This window comes from Staurois parvus, unplaced genomic scaffold (assembly GCF_062004578.1).
Source record: "Staurois parvus isolate SC_StPar_1 unplaced genomic scaffold, SC_StPar_1.0 ptg002864l, whole genome shotgun sequence".
In the NCBI taxonomy this organism is placed as follows: domain Eukaryota; kingdom Metazoa; phylum Chordata; class Amphibia; order Anura; family Ranidae; genus Staurois; species Staurois parvus.
Window position 1 is genome coordinate 1,064,726 of NW_028320660.1, and position 22,599 is coordinate 1,087,324.

Sequence of the window (22,599 nt, forward strand, 5' to 3'; positions counted from 1 at the left end):
TGCCTACTTTACTAGCCTAAAAAACAAGACTATTAATAAATATAATTTACAAATCTGATTATTCTGATGCCACAGAAAATACAGCATCTACCCAAAAGGTGCAAAATGGTAGATCTACAGTTGTGTCCAAAATTATTCAACCCCCACTGAAATTGAGTGTTTTGGCCAGTTTGACATTGCTTTTGATCATTCAGTCATCTTGCTTACATTTACATTAAAGAGGCACTTGTAGGTCAGACAAATATAACATAACAGTTATAATGAAATAACCACAAATGTCTTTTCTGTGCTCACAGCATTATCAGTTTTATTCAACCCCCAAGTGACATTCAATCTTAGTACTTAGTACAGCATCCTTTTACAGTTATAACAGCTTTTAAACGTGAAGCATAGCTTGACACAAGTGTCTTGCAGCGATCTACGGGTATCTTCGCCCATTCTTCATGGGCAAAGGCCTCCAGTTCAGTCACATTCTTAGGCTTGCGCACTGCAACTGCTTTCTTTAAGTCCCACCAGAGGTTCTCAATCGGATTTAAGTCTGGTGACTGCGATGGCCACTCCAAAATGTTCCAGCCTTTCCTCTGCAACCATGCTCTAGTGGACTTGGAGGTATGCTTGGGATCATTGTCCTGTTGAAAGGTCCAACGTCTCCCAAGCCTCAGGTGTGTGACGGACTGCATCACGTTTCCATCCAATATCTCCTGGTACTGAAGAGAATTCATGGTACCTTGCACACGCTGAAGCTTCCCTGTACCTGCAGAAGCAAAACAGCCCCAAAGCATGATTGACCCTCCACCATGCTTCACAGTAGGCAAGGTGTTCTTTTCATCATAGGCCTTGTTCTTCCTCCTCCAAACATAGCGTTGATCCATGGGCCCAAACAGTTCTAATTTTGTTTCATCAGTCCACAGAACACTATCCCACAACTTTTGTGGTTTGTCCACATGGCTTTTGGCATACTGCAGTCGACTCTTCTTATTCTTTGGAGACAGCAAGGGGGTACGCCTGGGAGTTCTGGCACGGAGGCCTTCATTACGCAGTGTGCGTCTTATTGTCTGGGCTGAAACTTCTGTACCCACATCTGACAAATCTTTTCTCAGTTCCTCAGCAGTCACACGGGGACTTCTCTCCACTCTACGCTTCAGGTAGCGCACAGCAGTCGAAGTCAGCATCTTCTTTCTGCCACGACCAGGTAGCGTTTCAACAGTGCCCTTTGCCTTGAATTTGCGAATGATGCTTCCTAAGGTGTCTCTTGGTATGTTTAACATCTTTGCAATCTTCTTATAGCCATTGCCCTTCCTGTGAAGAGAAATCACCTCTTCTCTTGTCTTCCTGGACCATTCTCTTGCCTTCACCATGTTTGTAACCACACCAGTAAATGTCTAGAAGGAGCTGAGTATCACAGTCATTTTAAAGCTGCCTAATTGGTGCTTATTATGCTTGATTGCTGCTCGGTGACATCCACAGGTGTTTTCAATACCTGATGGAAAGCACCTGTATGAACCTCTGTTCTTCAGAGTGGTAGTCTTTAAGGGGTTGAATAATTGTGGCAATGAAGAAACCACATAAGAACCATTTACTACTGTATTACATAAACAATTGATGTCATTTTAGTTGCATTTGGGTAGTTACAACGTCCTTGTAGGATTTGATTCTGAATACAATTCCAAATGTACACTATAGTCCCTAAACCCCTTTACAGCATTGGGGGTTGAATAATTTTGGACACAACTGTATACTTTAGTTTACTTTACAGATCCAGTCTTAGAAAGTGCTTGTTTGGTTCAAGGAGAATACAGTTTGTAATGCAAAGAATACAACGTAGAGAGATGGCTTTCAATATATTATTGCAAGCTACCATTGCATTCTACGGTTTATCCTTTTAACCTATTCCAGTTACTGGTGCATAGATCTATACAAATGTTCTACTGCATGGCACCAATATGCCAGACAAAACCTAGAGCTCATGTAACAGTAATTATGTACAGCTCTATGGTAGAATTGAAAATACAGCCTTTGTAGGATGTCACAGTTCAATTTTATTTCTAGCCATCAGAATTATTTATGTGCATTCACAGGCCATAGACACTGACAATGTCTGATATCACCTTGTTTTTGGCAGTGTATACGATGTGTGCAGTCCCTGTATTATGACCCTACCACCAACCCAAGCGTAGAGGGATTTCCCTTCTAAATCTCAGTATTACTGTCATCAAAGGTTTGCCTTAGCATAGACATCCCAGGGTATTGACAAGGTAAACATGGCCACAGCCTGTGATAATCTGTTCATCTCAGGGCACAATCTTATCTTGGATACACAGCTTTAACGTATCTTCTACAGGGAACATACATCTGTACAATATAAAATAAGGCATCCCTCGATTCTGGCTTTTTCATTCTCTATCTTTTGGAATAACTGGAAATAGTCAAACTTGTTCTTTTCCTGTATTTTTTCAGTATCTGTAATATTTGGGTTGAACTCAAATCAGAAGATTAAGCAGAGCACAGAAGATTGGTCCTGTAAAACACTATGAAACTACAGGAAGCCTTATCTCTGTAGACTATGAAGAAAATCCATTGACTTACTAAAGGTGCTGAAAACACAACCAGGGAGGTTATCAAGGTTGTCACATCAGTTATAAAAGAGGAATCCTAATCGATCAAAGGGCTGAAATTACAGACTAGACACATGTAAGGAGATTGAACCAGTGACTTAAAGAGCACCTGTCACCTACAGATTTCAAAACCTGTAAACCATTTGATGGTGGCTTGAAGCTATTTTGTGAAAGCATTGGGGCACATATAGGGATTACCATTTGAACCCTGTTTCAAATACTACAAAGGAGGTAAAACTACCATATAATTAAGATTAATTATACCTCATGGACACTTTTATTGTAATATGTAGTCTAGTTAGTTCTGCCTGTGCAACTTCCCCTGTGTGCAGACCTGATATATTTAAAGCTATTCAACCCAATCACAGGGCAGCATGTGGACCCATTACAGCTCTGTGAAAGATTATGCCATAGATACATAATCTCAGTGACATAACAGTTGTCTGAACTCTCAGAAAGCTGTTTAGGGGGTCTCATTAAATTGCATGAAAATTGTAAACTGGAAGAAATTGGCACTTTATATTTTAACTATCAAATGTTCAAGAAGAAATGGGGTATTGGATAACTTGGTAACACAGAAAACCCCTTTAATGACAAAATCTTCATGAGGTACATTTTTCTGGAGGGTTCAGACTCATACATTTCTCCCACACTTTGTGTGTAGATGGCAGGTGCACTTGAAAGGTGTAACTTTTCTCCAGAATGTGGAACATTTACCTCCAGTCCTTCGTGGGTTGGACAAAACCAAGCTAACACAAGGAAATATAGCAAAATAACTCGGACACTGGACTGGTGAAAAAATACACCTTTAGTCAATTACCCAGTGAATATTTTGCAGTAAACTTTGGAAAACAGTGAAATTTATGGTATTTGTTTCTAAATCTAAAGCTTATTTCCCACAACAGAAGAGAGCTCAGCTCCATTTCTTCTTCACAGGCTGCTATAGATACGCTTTATTACATTAGCTTCTTCCTGATCGAGGATTCCCTTTTCTACGTACGAATCTGCTTGCTGATCAATGAAGTCTCTCAGTTTGGAAAGATCATAATCTGGAAAGATATTCAAATTATGGGTGAATCTTTAGGAACACAAATATCTAGCAAGCAGTCAGCATTAATTTTGAATGCAAATGTTTCCATCTCTATATAAATGTAGTTTGTCTACGGCAGTGGTCTCCAAACTGTGGCCCTTTGCTTGCCCCTTATCCAGCCATTGGGACATTGTGCCTCCCACTGACACCAACAATGAGGCACTATTGCTTTCCCTGACACCGATGAGAGGGTACTAGTCCTCCCACTGACACCAATGATGGGGCACTATTCCTTCCATTGACACCAATGATGGGACACTATTCCTTCCATTGACACCAATGATGGGACACTATTCCTTCCATTGACACCAATGATGGGACACTATTCCTTCCATTGACACCAATGATGGGGCACTATTCCTTTCACTGACACCAATGAGAGGGTACTAGTCCTTCCACTGACACCAATGATGGGGCACTATTCCTTCCATTGACACCAATGATGGGGCACTATTCCTTCCATTGACACCAATGATGGGACACTATTCCTTCCATTGGCGCCAATGATGGGACACTATTCCTTCCATTGGCGCCAATCATGGGACACTATTCCTTCCATTGACACCAATGATAGGGCACAATTACACCTAATACCACAGATGGGGCATTATTTACTTCCACTTATGCCAGGCCATTTTCTACTCCCACTGACCATACTCCGACCCCCCCCTAAAGTCAGATGGACAGTAAACAGGCCCTTTGTGTAGAAAGTTTGGAGACAATCCTGCATTAGAATATTACCAAGCATTGTGTTTTTATGACTGAAGCTAATAAGTTATCTAAAAAGTTAGGGAGATGTAGATATAAGATCACTGGTTCAAAAGTAATGACACAAGAAGTCATTAAACACAGATATTAAAATTGCCATCTACTATTTTTTAACACAGATAAGATGGCCATAGGTGTTTCGAATCTTAGCTGGTTCAGCAGGAGCCAAGATTCAGATCATTTATGGGCAGGCTGATTGTACCCAAGTCGATCCATTGATTGACTTGGGTACAACCAGCATGTCGTTTTTTTTACATGTGATCGTTGCCAGTGGCTAATGCTGCTAGCAATATTCACTGGGGTTGATTTACTAAAACTGGAGAGTGCAAAATCTGGTGCAGATATGCATAGAAACCAATCAGCTTCCAGGTTTTTTTGTGAACGCTTAGGCCAGCCATACATGGGTCGAAATTTGACCGATTTGTCATCTGAAAATCGGACCTAAGAATAATCAGCCGATTAGTGCTCTGTTAGTGGGTCAATGGCACTGGTCGAGTTTTGTGGTTCCTCCTCTTTTTGGTGATCAGGCATGTTGGAACATTTGTGAAAAATGACCGATTTTTGACTCAATGATGGTCAAATCGTATGATCGTTTTTCCAAAAAGAATATGCGCATGAGCAGTAACCTGGAAGGAACAAAAGTTTTGCATGTTATATGGAGTGAACTTTATGACTTGGTTGGCTGATTTTCAAAATCATTGATGGCACCATCGGATTACTGAGCGAACGGTGTTTTCAATTTTCGGATGAAAAATTGTTCGGAATTCGAACCATGTATGGCCTGCATTAATTGAACAAGCTGAAGTTAGATGCTGATTGGCTACCATGCACAGCTGCACCAGATTTTGCACTTTCCATTTGAAGTAAATTACCCCAGTGTGTTCTCCTGGCAGGGACGATTCCCTGCCCCCCTGCTAGGAGAACACATCAGGTCCCTAAAACTCTGCACCAGTGGTTCACCTCCTATTTTTGAATGGGTCCTCTTTGCGACTAGGGGGATCATTTTTCTCATTTTCCAGGGCAACGCCTTTACAGCTTGCTGGGAAGGGTGGGGTTTAAAAACACAGCTTAATTGCCTGTTTTTACACCCCATCCCCAACCAAAAATATAAACTAGGCCTTACTCCCCAAGCCTTCTGCATAAAGATATGGTTTCCACACTCTGCATTGATAAAAGCCAACAAATTTTAACCCCTTCACGCTGACGTCACATAAATATGCGGCCTCAAGGAACTGGGCCTTTTTGATGGGGCCGCATATTTGCATACCCGTCTTTGTGTTTGGAGCGCACTATGCGCTCCCAGCACAAAGACCATGGTGTCACTGAGAGCCTCGGGTCCCGTTCTAACAATCGGGACCCGGGACTCCCGATTCCGGGTCACATGATCACTGTGATAGCCTCTGATTGGCTATCACAGTGATCAGTCACTGTACAGCCCAGCCCCCCTTGTTTTTTTTATCTCTCTATGAATGGAGAAGAGCGATACACTGTATCTCTCTAACTTCTGGCATAGAGGGAAAAAAAATGTTTGTAATAAATAAATAAATAAATATTACAAAATAAAAGAAAAAATAAAGAAAAAATACCTAGATCAAGGTTTGAGCTAGTTCAGTGCCAGGGTTACTGTTTGGGTCAAGGTCAGAGTCAAATGTCAGGATTAAAAAAAAAAAAAATTGGTATCAGTGTCAGTTAGTGTCAATGTGTTTTAGGTAAAAAAAAGACAAAAACAAAATGCGCACTATTGTTTTTGGGCTGTACTACAGGTACAAACAACAAATAACTGCAATCGTCAAGAGCTGCAGAATTTATTTTGGGTTGCTCTTTGGTGGTAGGTTATGGTAGGTACAAGAAACACACAGCTAAATTAAAAAAAAATTTTTTTTTTTACTATTTTGGGCCAGTTTTCCTTTGATAATAAAAAAAAATCAGAAAATATCCATTACCATTTACCACTAAATGAAAACCCAATCTGTCCTGAAAACGCGGTATAATTCACCTGGATGTACAAAGTAGTTGTGATGATATGTACAGTTTTACTAACACATGTTAACGTTGCAAAATTGTTCTTAGGCATTTAGATTTGTTTTACCCTTAGGCGTGAAGGGGTTAAACAGCTGTTTTAAAGTAAAAATTCCACGACTCTTTCATTTTTGAGCTTTATCTGTGCTATATGTCAGCGATCAATGTTATTTGTAAATACCTTCTGTTTCAAGATGGCGGCGCTGTACATCACATTATCAATAAATTGTCCATGAAATAACACTGCGGCCTATTTCCATAGTGTCATGTTTGCTCAAAATTTTAGGATTGCTTTTACCTTCTTTGCTTCCTTGCTTGTGTTTTTTCAGCCACTCGATATTCTTTCTGATTGCTTCTAAATATGCTTCTCCTTTCCCTGGAGAAAAACAGCAGGGATGATTTATAATTGATGAGTGGGAAAAGAGACTGACGTGATCACACTACGGTATATCCTGTATGCTTTTATTAGAACAGCGCTCTCTTTTCCCTTGTCTACAGCATAACAGTGATTTAAGGATGATCATGGACAAGTTGAAAAGCTGTTGTGATTTTTTAAGACATCTACATTGCGTTGCATTGTGTTGTATGAGTAACCAAAGTTACAGGGTAGCTTCTTTTTTTTTTTTTTCTTCCAACAAAGTCTTAACTTAACCTAATAGCTTTTGCTTGCCAGAATAAAACCAGCCTAAAGGATTAATAAACCAGTGTCAAATACATGAGAGGCTCCGGCTCCCAATTGACTTTACTTATTGCTAAACTCAACATGGCTCAAACATTTCACTTTACTTTTTAAGACCAACAAAAGTGGTTGGCGTATGGTATGAATTCATAATTAAAAGAATACGAACCTAAAAAGCAGCTTATGTAAAGTTATTATTAGGCTACGTTCACACTAGCTTTGTCAGCAGGCATCAGACAGGCGTTTGGGAAGCGTTTTTAACGCTTCTCAAATGCTTATGAAAATTATGTACATGGCAGCACACAGTGCTGTTCACACTAAAGCATTAGGATCGCGGCAAAACTGATGTCTTTTGTCGAGTCAGGAGGAGTTGAAGCCTCCCATTCAAGTCCATGGTGCCGCTCCTCAAACGCCTGGCAGGTGTTTGCGAGGCAGTTGTGGAGCGTTAATACCATTTAACTTCATTATAGGCGTTTGTGGTGCGGTTTTAACGCTTGGCAAACGCCTATCAACCACCTCAAAACCACGCATAGGGTGTTTTGGGAGCGTTTGGGGTGCGTTAAAATGCTTCCCAAACACCTGTCAAACGCTATAGGAGCGTTTGGTAAGAGTTAGAAATAAAGTCAAGTGTGAACGAGCCCTTACAGTTAGGCCCCATGTACACGGGAAACTGACTGCTGGAAAACGTAGGTTAAAAAACGTCTGTTTAGCCGCGCTTGCATAATGCGTTTATGAGCATTTGCATTTAGAAGCATTTTTTAAAGATAAGCACAGGAGAACCTCCCAAATGCCCAGAATTCACTGAAAAGTGGTAAATTATTAACTATTTCAGACTGTTTCAGAAAAATACAGAGAGTAGAAGCAGAGAGAGCAGTATGTGTTGAGATTAACTTAGGTGTGAGTTGCTCATTAACATTTCTTTTGTTTCCAAGGGTGGGAAAGGTGTCTGGTGGAATGAGTCATTAAGGCAACCTGGCGGCGGGTCTTCATGAGGAATTTGAGGTGTGAATGTCCATTAACATATCTTTTGTTTCCATGGGTGGGAGAAGTCTGAGGTGTGACTTGGTGATCACAATGTGTGACAAGCTTGGTAGGAACATCCTGTGTTCAGTGTTTTGTCCATTTGAGTACCTTGAAAACACTTTGCATGCATTTTTCATGATAAAAAAAGGCTCTGGACAGCATCAGGAATGTGAAGAGTTAAAAAACAATTTAAAGGCAAACGCTTATAAACGCGATTTGCTGCGTTTAGAAGTGTTTTGGGTTTGAAACGCTGATAAAACCGACTGCTGAATGCAAGTTTTCTGCATTCAAATAAACGACTGTACATGGACACATAGGAAAACATTAGGGTGAGTTCAGGGGCTGCTGAAAAAAAACGCTGAACAGCTCCTAAGTGTGAGTTTCTCAGCTACAGTGTACATGAGCCCTTACCTATGGATGTCTGTGTGGTATGGTTTAATGAATTGTTATGCATAAGCTCTTTTTTTCTGTTTGTGCCCCAGCAAGGGGATTTCTCCTCACTTCCGGTCCAAGACCACATCTCTTTCATGGAAACACCAAACGCAATTAAAATCCCGACAAAAGATATATATTTCCCCATTTTTCTAAAAATGTGTTTAGCGCCTCGCATTCTCGTTGGGAAGATTTTTGCCAACCTAAAGCTACTAGCAAGCAAACATTGCATTGGCCCTGGGAGAGGTGAGGGGAGATTTCACTCTATGGAAAAGAATGGCAGTTTTGCTTTTAAAGGATAAGTTCACCTTTTCAGGGTGTAACATGTTACGATTTGACCGTCCCCTGCTCCCCCTGTTTGACAGCTAGCGGGGGATCTCAAACCTCCCCTGCTAACTGTCAAATTAAAAAAAAAGTGGGCTTGCGGGGCTCCACCCACACAGCCGCGTCACTCATTTGCTGTCATCTGTGAGTGAGGGACTACAAGTCCCAACAGCCTTATTGTCTGTCAGCTTGTAGTCCTCAATGAACTACCACGGCACTTCACAGCAGCATAGTAGTTCATTCATTCTTCCTGTCAGTAAATGTGCTTGACAGTACATCCCGTACGGCCAACCAGATATACTGACAGATCTGCAGGACACCTGCATGGCGCCAACGATCTTCTGATGGCGGGTGCAATTGTTTCCAGACTCCTACAGACAAAAATAAAAAATGCACATTTTTTTACCTGCAAAAAAATGTGCATTTATTATTTTCTTCTAAAAGGTGAACTTATCCTTTAACTATGTGTTCAGTATATCACTGAACGCATATTTAAAAGAAGAACACATTCACTGTACTTATCATCGAATACCTTTGGGTTTTATAACATCTGCAGATTCTTTAGGCTCCTCGAGTTTTGTAGAATCCTTGATTTTCTCATACTCCTTTTCCATGTTAGCTGCAGCTTCTTTGGTGCTATCGGCCTCTTCATCTATTTTGTCAGCTACATCAAGAAATGACAGGGCGTTACATCTCTTAGCTTGTGTCTTGTGGGATCATCGATGAATAAATAATTCATGTTCTTGAAAAATGCAAACATTCAACTTTCATCTCAGCTTGATTGTAGAATACACAAGGAGGAATCAGTAAATGGTGTACCATGTATTCTATAGTTTGGTGTTCTGCCATTCCAACATTTATTGCTAAAATAATGACTGACTCTGATAAAGTAAGGGATCATGGGTAATGTTCACTATACCATATGATACATTCTCAAGCAACATAGCTGTGACATGCATGGCTTGTTACAGTGCCATAGTGTATTGTCTATGTTCTATATTGTCTATATTCCCATTGCACACATTCCTGGACACTTGTTAGTAACAGTGCTGCAGCGACCACCAGCTGGATACTGGACTCATCATGATGATCAATGCACATATTCACCAGCACACCTTGGATCATCAAATGTTGTCCAAGACTTTTAGTGCAGAAAGACCACATCACAAAGGACCAAGTGCAATGTTTCTGAGCCATGCAGGATCCCTATGACAAGCTTGTGATAACGTCATTCCATGCCTGACGAACGGGTCCTGTGCAGGTCTGAAACATTGCACTTGGTCCTTTGTGATGTGATCTTTCTGCACTAAAAGTCTTGGACAACATTTGATGATCCAGGGAGTGCAGGTGAATACAGTATCTCACAGTACACCCCTCACATTTTTGTAAGTATTTTATTATATCTTTTCATGTGTCAACACTGAAGAAATGACACTTTGCTACAATGTAAAGTAGTGAGTGTACAGCTTGTATAACAGTGTAAATTTACTGTCCCTTCAAAATAACTCAACACCCAGCCATTAATGTCTAAACTGCTGGCAACAAAAGTGAGTACACCCCTAAGGGAAAATGTTCAAATTGGGCCCAATTTGCTATTTTCCCTCCCCGATGTCATGTGACTCGTTAGTGGTACGAGGTCTAAGGGGTGAATGGGGAGCAAGTTTGTTAAATTTGGTGTTATCGCTCTCACTCTCTCATACTGGTCACTGGAAGTTCAACATGACACCTCATGGCAAAGAACTCTCTGAGGATCTGAAGAAAAGAATTGTTGCTCTATATAAAGATGGTGTAGGCTATAAGAAGATTGCCAAGACCCTGAAACTGAGCTGCAGCACGGTGACCAAGACCATACAGTGGTTTAACAGGACAGGTTCCACTCAGAACAGGCCTCGCCATGGTCGACCAAAGAAGTTGAATGCACCTGCTGAGCATCATATCCAGAGGTTGTGTTTGGGAAATAGACGTATGAGTGCTGCCAGCTTTACTGCAGAGGTTGAAGGGGTGGGGGGGTCATCTTGTCAGTGCTCAGACCATACGCCTCACACTGCATCAAATTGGTCTGCATGGCTGTCATCCCAGAAGGAAGCCTCTTCTAAAGATGATGCACAAGAAAGCCCACAGTTTGCTGAAGACAAGCAGACTAAGGACATGGATTACTGGAACCATGTCCTGTGGTCTGATGAGACCAAGATCAACTGATTTGGTTCAGATGGTGTCAAGCGTGTGTGGCGGCAACCAGGTTGAGGAGTACAAAACAAGTGTGTCTTGCCTACAGTCAAGCATGGTGGTGGGAGTGTCATGGTCTGGGGCTGCATGAGTGCTGCCGGGACTGGGGAGCTACAGTTCATTGAGGAACCATGAATGCCAACATGTACTGTGACATAATGAAGCAGAGCATGATCCCCTCCCTTCGGAGACTGGGCCACAGGGCAATATTCCAACATGATAATGACCCCAAACACACCTCCAAGTTGACCATTGCCTTGCTAAAGAAGCTGAGGGTAAAGGTGATGGCCTGGCCAAGCATGTCTCCAGACCTAAACCCTACTGAGCATCTGTGGGGCATCCTCAAACGGAAGGTGGAGGAGCGCAAAGTCTCTAACATCCACCAGCTTCGTGATGTCGTCATGGAGGAGTGGAAGAGGACTCCAGTGGCAACCTGTGAAGCTCTGGTGAACTCCATGCCCAAGTGGGTTAAGGCAGTACTGGAAAGGAAAACAATGGTGGCCACACAAAATATTGACACTTTGGGCCCAATCTGGACATTTTCACTTAGGGGTGTGCTCACTTTTGTTGCCAGCGGTTTAGACATTAATGGCTGTGTGTTGAGTTATTTTGAGGGGACAGCAAATTTACACTGTTATACAAGCTGTACACTCACTACTTTACATTGTAGCAAAGTGTCATTTCTTCAGTGTTGTCACATGAAAAGATAGAAAAAATTATTTACAAAAAATGTGAGGGGTGTACTCACTTCTGTGACATACTGTGTGTGCATTGATCAGTGTCATAGTGCAGGGAAAAGTGGAAAATGAACCAATCTATACACTGCACCCTTTGGCCTTTACAATGTGTAGCAGTGCAGAAGTATCTCCCTCATTATTGCACATGTAAGCAGGGACAATCAGTCAATTTTCACCTGCAATAAAAAAGACATTCTATAATGGCCTACACACTGGGTATGAAGGAAGTGACCCTTCCCTGCCACTACAGCTGGGCTTATAGGAAATGAACATTTAGAGAGGAAAACATCTCTATTAACCAATAAATGTGATTGCGGGTTAGAGGCGTATACCTTAGTAGCACCACATTTAACATTGTGTAGGAATGGGATTTTAAAGGTGTTTGCTTTAGGCACCCATTCCTACTCAATGTTAAATCTTTGCTGTATTCTTCTACTGACCACTTAGCAACTGTCCACTTGCAATGTACTGCGGATGGGTGGCCGCTGTAAGCAAAGCAATGTACCCATACGTTGTTGCCTACTTGCAGGTTTCGGGGGCTTGCATGCGCACCAGCTGTCGGAACCCGCTGTGATTGTACATATCGGGAGCCTGTCAGCAAGTGCCAGCCGATGATTCAAAGCCGGGACCTGCAGATTGGCTGTTTACAATCACAGCCTAAAGCTCTGTGTTGACAATCAACACAGAGCTCTGTACAAAGGGAACAATCTCTGCTTCTCTGTGTTAGAAATCTCTTAGTAAAATCAGCAAATTTTACACACATTACACATAGTTAGGAACACATTTAACCCCTTGATTGCCCTTGATGTCAACCTCTTCCCAGCCAGTGTCATTAGTACAGTGACAGTGTATAATATTATCACTGATCAATGTATTAATGTCAGTGGCAGTTAGTTAGTTCCCCCCAGCATCAGTTAGTGTCAGCTGCACTATCACAGTCTATCACTGCCATTAGTAGTATAATAGTATAAAAAAAAATAAAAATTACTGACTATACAGCAGGTAAAATATGTTTTGAACACATCACTATTTTTCTCAGTAAATATATTTCTAAAGGTGCTATTGACATGAAATTTTCACCACGTCGGTAACAACCCATGCAATCCATACATAGAAAGAAACCAAATCAAATAAGTTTAGACATTAAGTTATGTGCAAAAAAATTGAATGACACAGGGAAAAAGTATTGAAGACATGAAGAAAGGGAGGTGCAAGAAAGACATGGCAAGCCAAGACACCAGCTGAAATCTACCAGTAATTAAAAAGCAACCCTGCCCCTTGTCAGTGCAAATTAATATCAGCTGGTTCAGTCTCAACTGATAGCCTATAAAAAGGTGTCTCAATATCAAGGTGTCACACAAGAAACATCTCATGATAGGTAAAAGCAAAGAGCTTTGCAACCTTACTGTTGCAAAACATACCAATGGCATTGGTTACAGAAGGATTTCTAAACTTCTGAATGTTCCAGTGAGCACTGTTGGGGCCATAATCCGGAAATGGCAAGAACATTATTTCACCATAAAACGGCCACGACCAGTTGCTCCTCACAAGATCTCTAACAGAGGAGTGAAAAGAATTATCAGAAGAGTTGTCCAAGAGACAAGGACCACTTGTGGAGAGCTTCAGACAGACCTGGAGTTAGCAGGTACAATTGTTTCAAAGAAAACAATATGTAATGCACTCAACTGCCATGGCCTGTATACACACTCACCATGCAAGACTCCATTGCTGAAGAAAAAGCATGTTGAAGCTCATTTAAAGTTTGCTGTACAACATTTAAACAAGCCTGTGAAATGCTGGGAGAATATAGTCTGGTCAGATGAGACCAAAATTGAACTCCATGGGCACCAAAATACTCACCATGTTGGAGGTCAAATGGCACTGCACTTCACCCCAAAAACACCATACCAACAGTGAAGTTTGAAGGTGGGAACATCATGGTGTGGGGCTGTTTTTCAGCATACGGTACTGGCAAACTTCATGTAATTGAAGGAAGGTTGATTGGAAAAATGTACCAAGACATTCTTGATAAAAATCTGCTGCCATCTACCAGGATGATGAAGGTTAAACGACGGTGGACATTTCAGCAAGACAATGATCCCAAACACAAAGCCAAGGAAACTCTCAACTGGTTTCAAAGAATAAAAATAAAGCTACTAGAATGGCTCAGTCTATCACCTGACTTGAATCCAGCAGAAAATCTAAGAACGAAAGATCAGAGTTCATAGAAGAGGTCCATGGAACCTTCAAGATTTGAAGACTGTGTGGAAGAATGGGGCAAAACCACACCTGAGCAATGCATGTGACTAGTTTCTTCATACAGGAGGTGTCTTGAAGCTGTCATTACCTACAAAGGATTTTGTACGAAGTATTAGATAAATTTCAGTTAGCGTGTTCAATACTTTTTCCCTGTGTCATTCAATTTTATTACACATAACTTAATTTCTGAACCTATTTCTTTTGGTTTCTTTGTATGTATGGATTACATGGGTTGTTACTGACATGTGGTGAAAATTTCATGTCAATACCACCTTTAGACATAATTACTGAGACGGTGACTGAAATGGTGACGTGTTCAATACTTATTTTACCTGCTATATACCATGGTTTGTAGGCAATATAACCTTCACACAAACCAATCAATATATACTTATTGGGATTTTTTTTTTATCAAAGACATGAAGCAGAAAACATTTTGGCCAAAATTTATGAAGAAATTAAAAAAAAATTTTATATTGGATTTGTTTTATGGAAGAAATGTTTATTTATATTGCCAAAAAATAAAAAAACTGTGGTGTTTAAATACCACCAAAAGAAAGCTCTGTTTGTGTGAAAAAAATTATATAAGTTTTATTTTGGTACAGCATTGAATGATTGTGCAATTACCACTTAAAGTAACACAGCACGGTATAGCAAAAATGGCCTAGTCATGAAGGGGGGTAAAATCTTCCAGGGCCCAAGTGGTTAAAAAAAGAAAACCAGCTATCTTGACCTGCCTATAATATTAATAATTTTGTTTATCTGGTTTTGCGGTCCATAGGGAAGTTGAATTGCATAAATTGCACAACTTACAGGTTTGCCCACAGATCATTCAGAGTGCTGTACCGTATTGGTGGATGGCACCACCATGCAATCATTTCAGTTATAACAAATAACTCTGACCACTAAAAATTGAAATACCTGTTGAGAGCCTGTTTTTCTGATATGTGGAATTATTTCCAAGTTTGTTCTTTGTCTGTACAGCTATCGTGGCATCTAGATTTTCTGCCAAGAAAAGATTCAGAATAGTTAGACATTGAGAGAAAGGATAAAAAAACTGATTAAATGTTTTAAAGGTATACTTAAATAATATGCACATACTGTACTTACTTCAGTAACAAAAACTAAAAGAACATGCACATATAACAAGAATAAGGGAGAAGGTGATGATATAACCAAATCCTCTGCTGACTGTCTGTTGTAGAAAGGCAATGTTCTCTTTGCAAGCATTTATTGTATGTCCCTGTATCTGTCAAGTGTCTCAAATATTTTTTGGCACTGTGACTTTCGATCTCATTCGCTTGTTGGGTCCTATGTCTCCTACGAACCATATGGAAGTGTGTTAAGCAGTCATATCCCCTCACCACTGCAGCTTCTTTAGCAACCTCCTTCATATTCACACCTGCTATACCAGATTATTTAACCATGCAGATGTCCCATTACACTGTTCAACAAATTTTTATTTTTTGCCAGTTTTGGAAACAAAAGGATCCATTTCTTAATGAATTTCACATTCTGAGTTCAAATATAACAATGAAATTTGTCAATTGGCTCTAGTTTTTCTGTAAACGGAAAGTTTTCTACTATAGGCGTAATGACTACATAATGCACAATAATTATATAGATAGATGTCTTTCCACAAATATAAAGCAAGTGATATTGACTACATAACAAAGCCTAAATGGCATAATATATTGCATAGGATTACCAAGAAAAATTATAGCCATAAGCTAAGTTGAATCATTTTAATACTTAGGATTCTCACTAGTTTTGTCTTCAGTTTGTGTCGGTTTTGCTTCTCTTGGCTTTTCTCTTATTTTCGAGGAAAGGGCTATCTCTTACAACTGCACGTGACTACACGCTTCAGGTTCTTCCTCACTTGACTCAACCACGAAGGATTCTGGTGCTTTAGGAATTGGTAGCCCCTCTCCATGAGGAACTGGACGTATTGCCGATGGAATATTTGGATAGTGCACAGATAACTTTTTCTTCTTATTTAGCCCTTTTGTTGGAGGCACCATACAAAAGTAACAATTACTAACATGATCTGTTGGCTCTCTCCAAATCATTGGCACAGCGAAAGGCATAGATGCCTTTTTTCCCCATTCAACCATTGCTCCAGTGCCGTCCCACAAGAATTGCAGCATATATGTGGTGCCCAGTTCTTGTCCTGGTCTCCTATCTTGCAGCCAAAATACAAGTTGTAGGCTTTCTTAATCATTCCTGTTATCCTCCTTTTTTGTGAGATAAAAGTTATTTCACCGCAGATATAGCAGAAATTATCTGCTTTATTCACACAAGTTCGAGGCATTACTGAGTAGCCTATATAAGCATAAAACGAAATGTAAAGACGCTGTCGAACTACAATCAGCTACAGATACTGCAGCTTTTATGCAGTGAAGTGATGCAATTAAAGGCTAATATTGCATCATCTCAGTATACATGCAATTTTCTATTGGTCACCAGTATCAATTGCGCAATATGCAGCTGAAGTTGCATCATAATTTTGAATGGCTTACGTCATTAGATGGGTGAATATATCATGGAAACTAGAGCCAATCAACATTTTTTAGGGTCATTTTCATTTTCAGCACCCCAAAATTATGTAAGATTAGCTAATTTTATGCCCAAAACTTTTTACCTGTTGAACAGTGTTATCGGAAAGATAAGGCTTTGTTTCACTTTGGTCAATTGGTGGATGTTAAAACCAGAGTATTGCGCTCCTTCCAGGACCTGCAAGAACCTTATGATCTTCCTAAACAGGCTTTCTTCATTTACGTACGAATTTGCAACTATGCACAATCTCTTACAAACTACCTTTAATTTTCTAAATTGAGAGCATCTAATACAACCTGTATGGTGGGGCCGTCCTCCAAGGGTTTAATTTCCTGGATGTATAAAATTGATATGTCTCCTCCTGAACAAGACCCACCCTGACATGCATATATGAAAAAATGGGAGTAGATCCGGGGGAAGGAATAACCACTAAAAACATGGCAAATTGTAAGGTCACAAACCTCCAAAAGCTCAGTTTGCACATCGTATAAGGAAAATAAGTATAAAATCCTTTTTCACTGGTACCAAGTCCTCGAACTGCTCCATTCACATCTACTGATAGGTGCTGCAAGAAGAAGTTGGGAATGTTGTACCATATTTCTTGGTCCTGTCTAGTCCCCAAGCCTTATTGGCAGTCCGTTTACACTCTTCTCTATTCCCTCTTTAGGTCCTGGATCCCCTTTGATCCTAAACATTCTCATTGAGACTCCTAGGACTTCCCCCCCACCCAACGTTCTTTAAAACTTCCAAAAAACAGCTGCATGGTGCCTAGTGTCACCACTTAGGTGGAAACAGAAGGATCCTCCCTCTTTGACTGAGTTACATGCCAGGATCCGGGATGTAATGAAGATGGAATACTTTAGAACTTCCCTGAATAATTCCTTAGACAAACATAATCAAGTCTGAGAACTGTGGGACGTCTTGGAGACTCCACTTACCTAACTCACCACCTTCTAGTGGGGACTACCTTGGGGGATTGTGGTGACGTTCAGCCTCAAGGCATATTGCTGGTCTTGGGGGTTTAGAAGGTTTATCTCATATAAGCTGCACAGCTGTCCTGTATTTTCTTGTACAAAAGTTAATAAAAACTGTCAGTCTTAGAAAAACATATTTTTTGGCATTTGGTTGGTTTCCTATGGCCGGAGCTACACACAAGGAGAAGTGTAACAACATCACATCATAAGAACAAAACCTTTCATCAAAGAGACAAGAAAATGAATGTGTTTTTTTTTTAAAAGATATATATTATGTTTGTCCGTCTAATTGCATAAACGGAACCATCTGCCTGATATTCCACAAATGGCTGACAGCTATACCTTGATTGTCTGAAGCATAAATACATAATGGGATAACAGCCATCTGTGCACAGGTGGACAATGTTTGCTTTGAGGTACATTACGGCATAGCTGGAGGTGACTCATCCCAGGCACCAGGTTGGAGTTTGTGGCTAGTTTCCAAGCAACTGATTGTCCTAATGGCTTCGCAGGATCTTATCATTCTGACATTTCAGTTTGACTTTTATTCCATGGATAACAAATAATTCCAGAAGCATCTTTATTTTAGCTCATGTTTTACTGACGTATTTGTTCTAACCTCTCTGTGCACCATTTGTAGTCATTCTATGATTTTATTGCTTAATGTGTTGCATGATGTTGACTGATACAAATGGGGACAGCACAATACAGCCTAAATGGATGGCCCCTGTGCTAATCATATTAAAGCAAATAGCTGTTTTCTTTGAATGAAATAATAATAAGCAAACTTAAATAAATAAATAAACAAAAATACAAAGTCCCATACACCTAGAGTCCAAATAAAGTCCAACTTAAAATCCAAATCCAAAGAATTCTTGCAGGTGATTTCCCAATAAATCTTTATCCCTGAATAAGATTGATGGTATACTCCAGAAAATCTTCATATACCTCAAAGAAAAAAATCTCAACATAGTGTATTACCCCAAGTATTAAAATAAAGTGCCACACGTGTCACATGCAGACAAACAAAAGTGCCACAGCAATCGTGAGATATCAGGACTCCAATAACTCAATTAGTAACTCCACTGCACACAATATAAAGAGTGCATAATTACCCCAACATAAACAAAATCAGCATAGGATCCATAATAAAGATGAGATTGCCTCCAAACATTATGCACTCTTTATATTGTGTGCAGTGGAGTTACTAATTGAGTTATTGGAGTCCTGATATCTCACGATTGCTGTGGCACTTTTGTTTGTCTGCATGTGACACGTGTGGCACTTTATTTTAATACTTGGGGTAATACACTATGTTGAGATTTTTTTCTTTGAGGTATATGAAGATTTTCTGGAGTATACCATCGATCTTATTCGGGGATAAAGATTTATTGGGAAATCACATGCAAGAATTCTTTGGATTTGGATTTTAAGTTGGACTTTATTTGGACTCTAGGTGTATGGGACTTTGTATTTTTGTTTATTTATTTATTTATTTAAGTTTGCTTATTATTATCTCATTACTTATGTACTTCAGGGGAAGGAATGCTAAGTGACTTGTTGGGGTCTTGGTAGAGGGAGTTGAGTGCTATTTTTTGTATTGTTTTCTTGGAATATTTACCACCCTATGAAGGGCTGAAGAAGAGCTCTCTGATGCCTAAAAGTATTTTGATTTAAAGAATACGTAAACCCAACATTTCATATTCCTGATACATGCCTGTTGTACCATGTACTTGTATGAAAATGTATCCTGTTCTCTTTGTATTGCTTCCTTTGTGTGAAATCCCTGGTGTTCCTGCCAGTCCCTCTATTTTTTTATTAAAACTGACCACACTTGACAGACTGTTTTCCCCAGCATTCACAGGAGGAGACCTGCTCCACCTCCCAGCTGCACAAAGCTACAGCCACACTGTAAGCCTAATTACAGTGGCAAGGAGAACCTTGATGTGAAGGTAGGTGGGGGGGCTCTGATCATGGCCCCAATGTAGGGGGGAAATATGATGAGGACCCTGGTGTAAGGTGGGATTCTGATGAGTTCCCTGGTGTAAGGGAAGATTCCGATGAGGACCTTGGTGTAAGGCAGTGCTTCTTAATTATTTTCTGTCATGCCCCCCCTAGGAAGAAGAAAACATTTCGCGCCCCCCGCGCGACTGTAAATAGTATCATTTGTCTATAAAATTGTTATAAGTACACCTCTGCATAACACTGTATCCTTATTAACGTATAAGAGAATAAAAAAAGAAAGAAATGTGGATCAATTTACAACAAAGAATAGCTTTATTAACTGTAGCAGAAAAGATTTAAAGTGCATTAGAAATTCAAAAAAAATTAAATCCTTAATTAAACTATAAACATTTTTTGATTGGACATGTCAAACCATATGATACTGAAAAAATACATAAAATCAATAAATAATAATGAATTCAAACCGATCACCAACATTTACTTAGGACCTAATCATTGGCGCCCCATCATTGGTGTCAGTGGGAGGAATAGTGCCTCATTATTGGTGTCAGTGGGAGGAATAGTGTCCCAACATTGGTGTCAGTGGGAGGAATAGCGTCCCATCATTGGTGTCAGTGGGAGGAATAGTGTCCCAACATTGGTGTCAGTAGGAGGAATAGCGCCCCATCATTGGTGTCAGTGGGAGGAATAGCGCCCCATCATTGGTGTCAGTGGGAGGAATAGTGTCCCAACATTGGTGTCAGTGGGAGGAATAGTGTCCCAACATTGGTGTCAGTGGGAGGAATAGTACCCTGTCAGTCGGGAGAGGAATAGTGCCCCATCGTTGGTGTCAGTGGGGGGGAGGAATAGTGCCCCATCGTTTGTGTCAGTGGGAGGAATAGTGCCCCATCGTTGGTGTCAGTGGGAGGAATAATGCCCCATCATTAGTATCAGTGACACCAATGATGCGGCACTATTCCTCCCACTGACACCAATGACACTTGCTGACCCCTGTTGCAGTATGATGGTGCTGCTGCAGCCAGCATATGTGGTTACAGCAGCACCTCTGCACTGCACACTTACCGGCTTTTCCCTCACTCGATTTTCGCGGGTCTGCTCGGCTCCGCCTCCTCGCCCGTGATTGGCCGCTGTGTACCTTTCCTGAGCTACAGTTCTGGCGGCCAATCACCGGTGAGGAGGCGGAGCCGAGCGGCAGGAGTGAGGGAGTGGCCGGAGTGACGGAAGGAGCAGCGCTTCCTGGATGGATCATCGTGGGAGCCAGGTAAGAGACAGCAGCCCTCTGCCCACCCCTGTACTTAGTGTCCCTTCTGTCGGAAGGGGGGGGGGCGGCGACGTGCCCCCCCTGGTGGGCGCGCCCCACTATTTGAGAAGCACTGGTGTAAGGGAAGATTCCGATGAGGACCCTGGTGTAAGGGACGATTCTGATGAGGACACTGGTATAAGGAACGATTCTGATGAGGACACTGGTGTAAGGGTAGATTCTGATGAAGACCCTGGTGTAAGGAATGATTCTGATGAGGACACTGGTGTAAGGGTAGATTCTGATGAGGACCCTGGTGTAAGGGACGATTCTGATGAGGACACTGGTGTAAGGAACGATTCTGATGAGGACACTGGTGTAAGGGTAGATTCTGATGAAGACCCTGGTGTAAGGAATGATTCTGATGAGGACACTGGTGTAAGGGTAGATTCTGATGAGGACCCTGGTGTAAGAGAAGATTCTGATGAGGACCCTGGTGTAAGAGAAGATTCTGATGAGGACACTGGTGTAAGGAACAATTCTGATGAGGACACTGGTGTATGCGTAGATTCTGATGAGGACCATGGTGTAAAGGGAGATTCTGATGAGGACCATGGTGTAAGGGGAGATTCTGATGAGGACCCTGGTGTAAGACCAGATTCTGATGAGGACCCTGGTGTAAGGGGAGATTCTGATGAGGACCCTGGTGTAAGACCAGATTCTGATGAGGACCCTGGTGTAAGACCAGATTCTGATGAGGACCCTGGTGTAAGAGAAGATTCTGATGAGGACCCTGGTGTAAGACCATATTCTGATGAGGACCCTGGTGTAAGGGTAGATTCTGATGAGGACCATGGTGTAAGGGGATATTCTGATGAAGACCCTGGTGTAAGGGGAGATTCTGATGAGGACCCTGGTGTAAGGAATGATTCTGATGAGGACCCTGCTGTAAGGGTAGATTCTGATGAGGACCCTGGTGTAAGAAAAGATTCTGATGAGGTCCCTGGTGTAAGACCATATTCTGATGAGGACCCTGGTGTAAGGGTAGATTCTGATGAGGACCATGGTGTAAGGGGAGATTCTGATGAGGACCCTGGTGTAAGACCAGATTCTGATGAGGGCCCTGGTGTAAGAGAAGATACTGATGAGGACCCTGGTTTAAGAGCAGATTCTAATGAGTACCATGGTGTAAGGGGAGATTCTGATGAGGACCCTGATGTAAGAGCAGATTCTGATGAAGACCCTAGTGTAAAGGGAGATTCTAATGAGGACCCTGGTGTAAGGGGAGATTCTGATGAGGACCCTGGTGTAAGAGAAGATACTGATGAGGACCCTGGTTTAAGAGCAGATTCTAATGAGGACCATGGTGTAAGGGGAGATTCTGATGAGGACACTGATGTAAGAGCAGATTCTGATGAAGACCCTAGTGTAAAGGGAGATTCTAATGAGGACCCTGGTGTAAGGGGAGATTCTGATGAGGACCCTGGTGTAAGGGGAGATTCTGATGAGGACCCTGGTGAAAGGGAAGATTCTGGTGAGGACACTGGTGTAAGGGGAGATTATGAGGAGGACCCTGATGTAAGAGGGGCTCTGATGAGGTCCCTGGTGTAAGGGGGGACTGTGATGAGGGCCCTAGTCTATTGAGGTCCTTGATGTAAAGGAAGACTCTGATGTGTCCCAACTTGTATATTA

At 41.2% G+C, this 22,599-nt stretch overlaps 1 protein-coding gene across 1 annotated transcript in view; it reads right to left on the reverse strand.

Moving 5' to 3' along the window:
* Window positions 1-3,185: 3,185 nt before the first annotated feature.
* SCG3 (secretogranin III) overlaps window positions 3,186-22,599 on the reverse strand; it is a 67,868-nt gene continuing 48,454 nt past the window's right edge. Inside the window, exons 9-12 of the mRNA XM_089666824.1 lie at window positions 15,094-15,177; window positions 9,483-9,614; window positions 6,791-6,868; window positions 3,186-3,664 (exon numbers count right to left, since the gene is read on the reverse strand). Of these exons, the coding sequence (XP_089522950.1) occupies window positions 3,546-3,664; window positions 6,791-6,868; window positions 9,483-9,614; window positions 15,094-15,177 (413 nt within the window). The 3' untranslated portion in view covers window positions 3,186-3,545. The remainder of the gene's footprint in view (window positions 3,665-6,790; window positions 6,869-9,482; window positions 9,615-15,093; window positions 15,178-22,599) is intronic.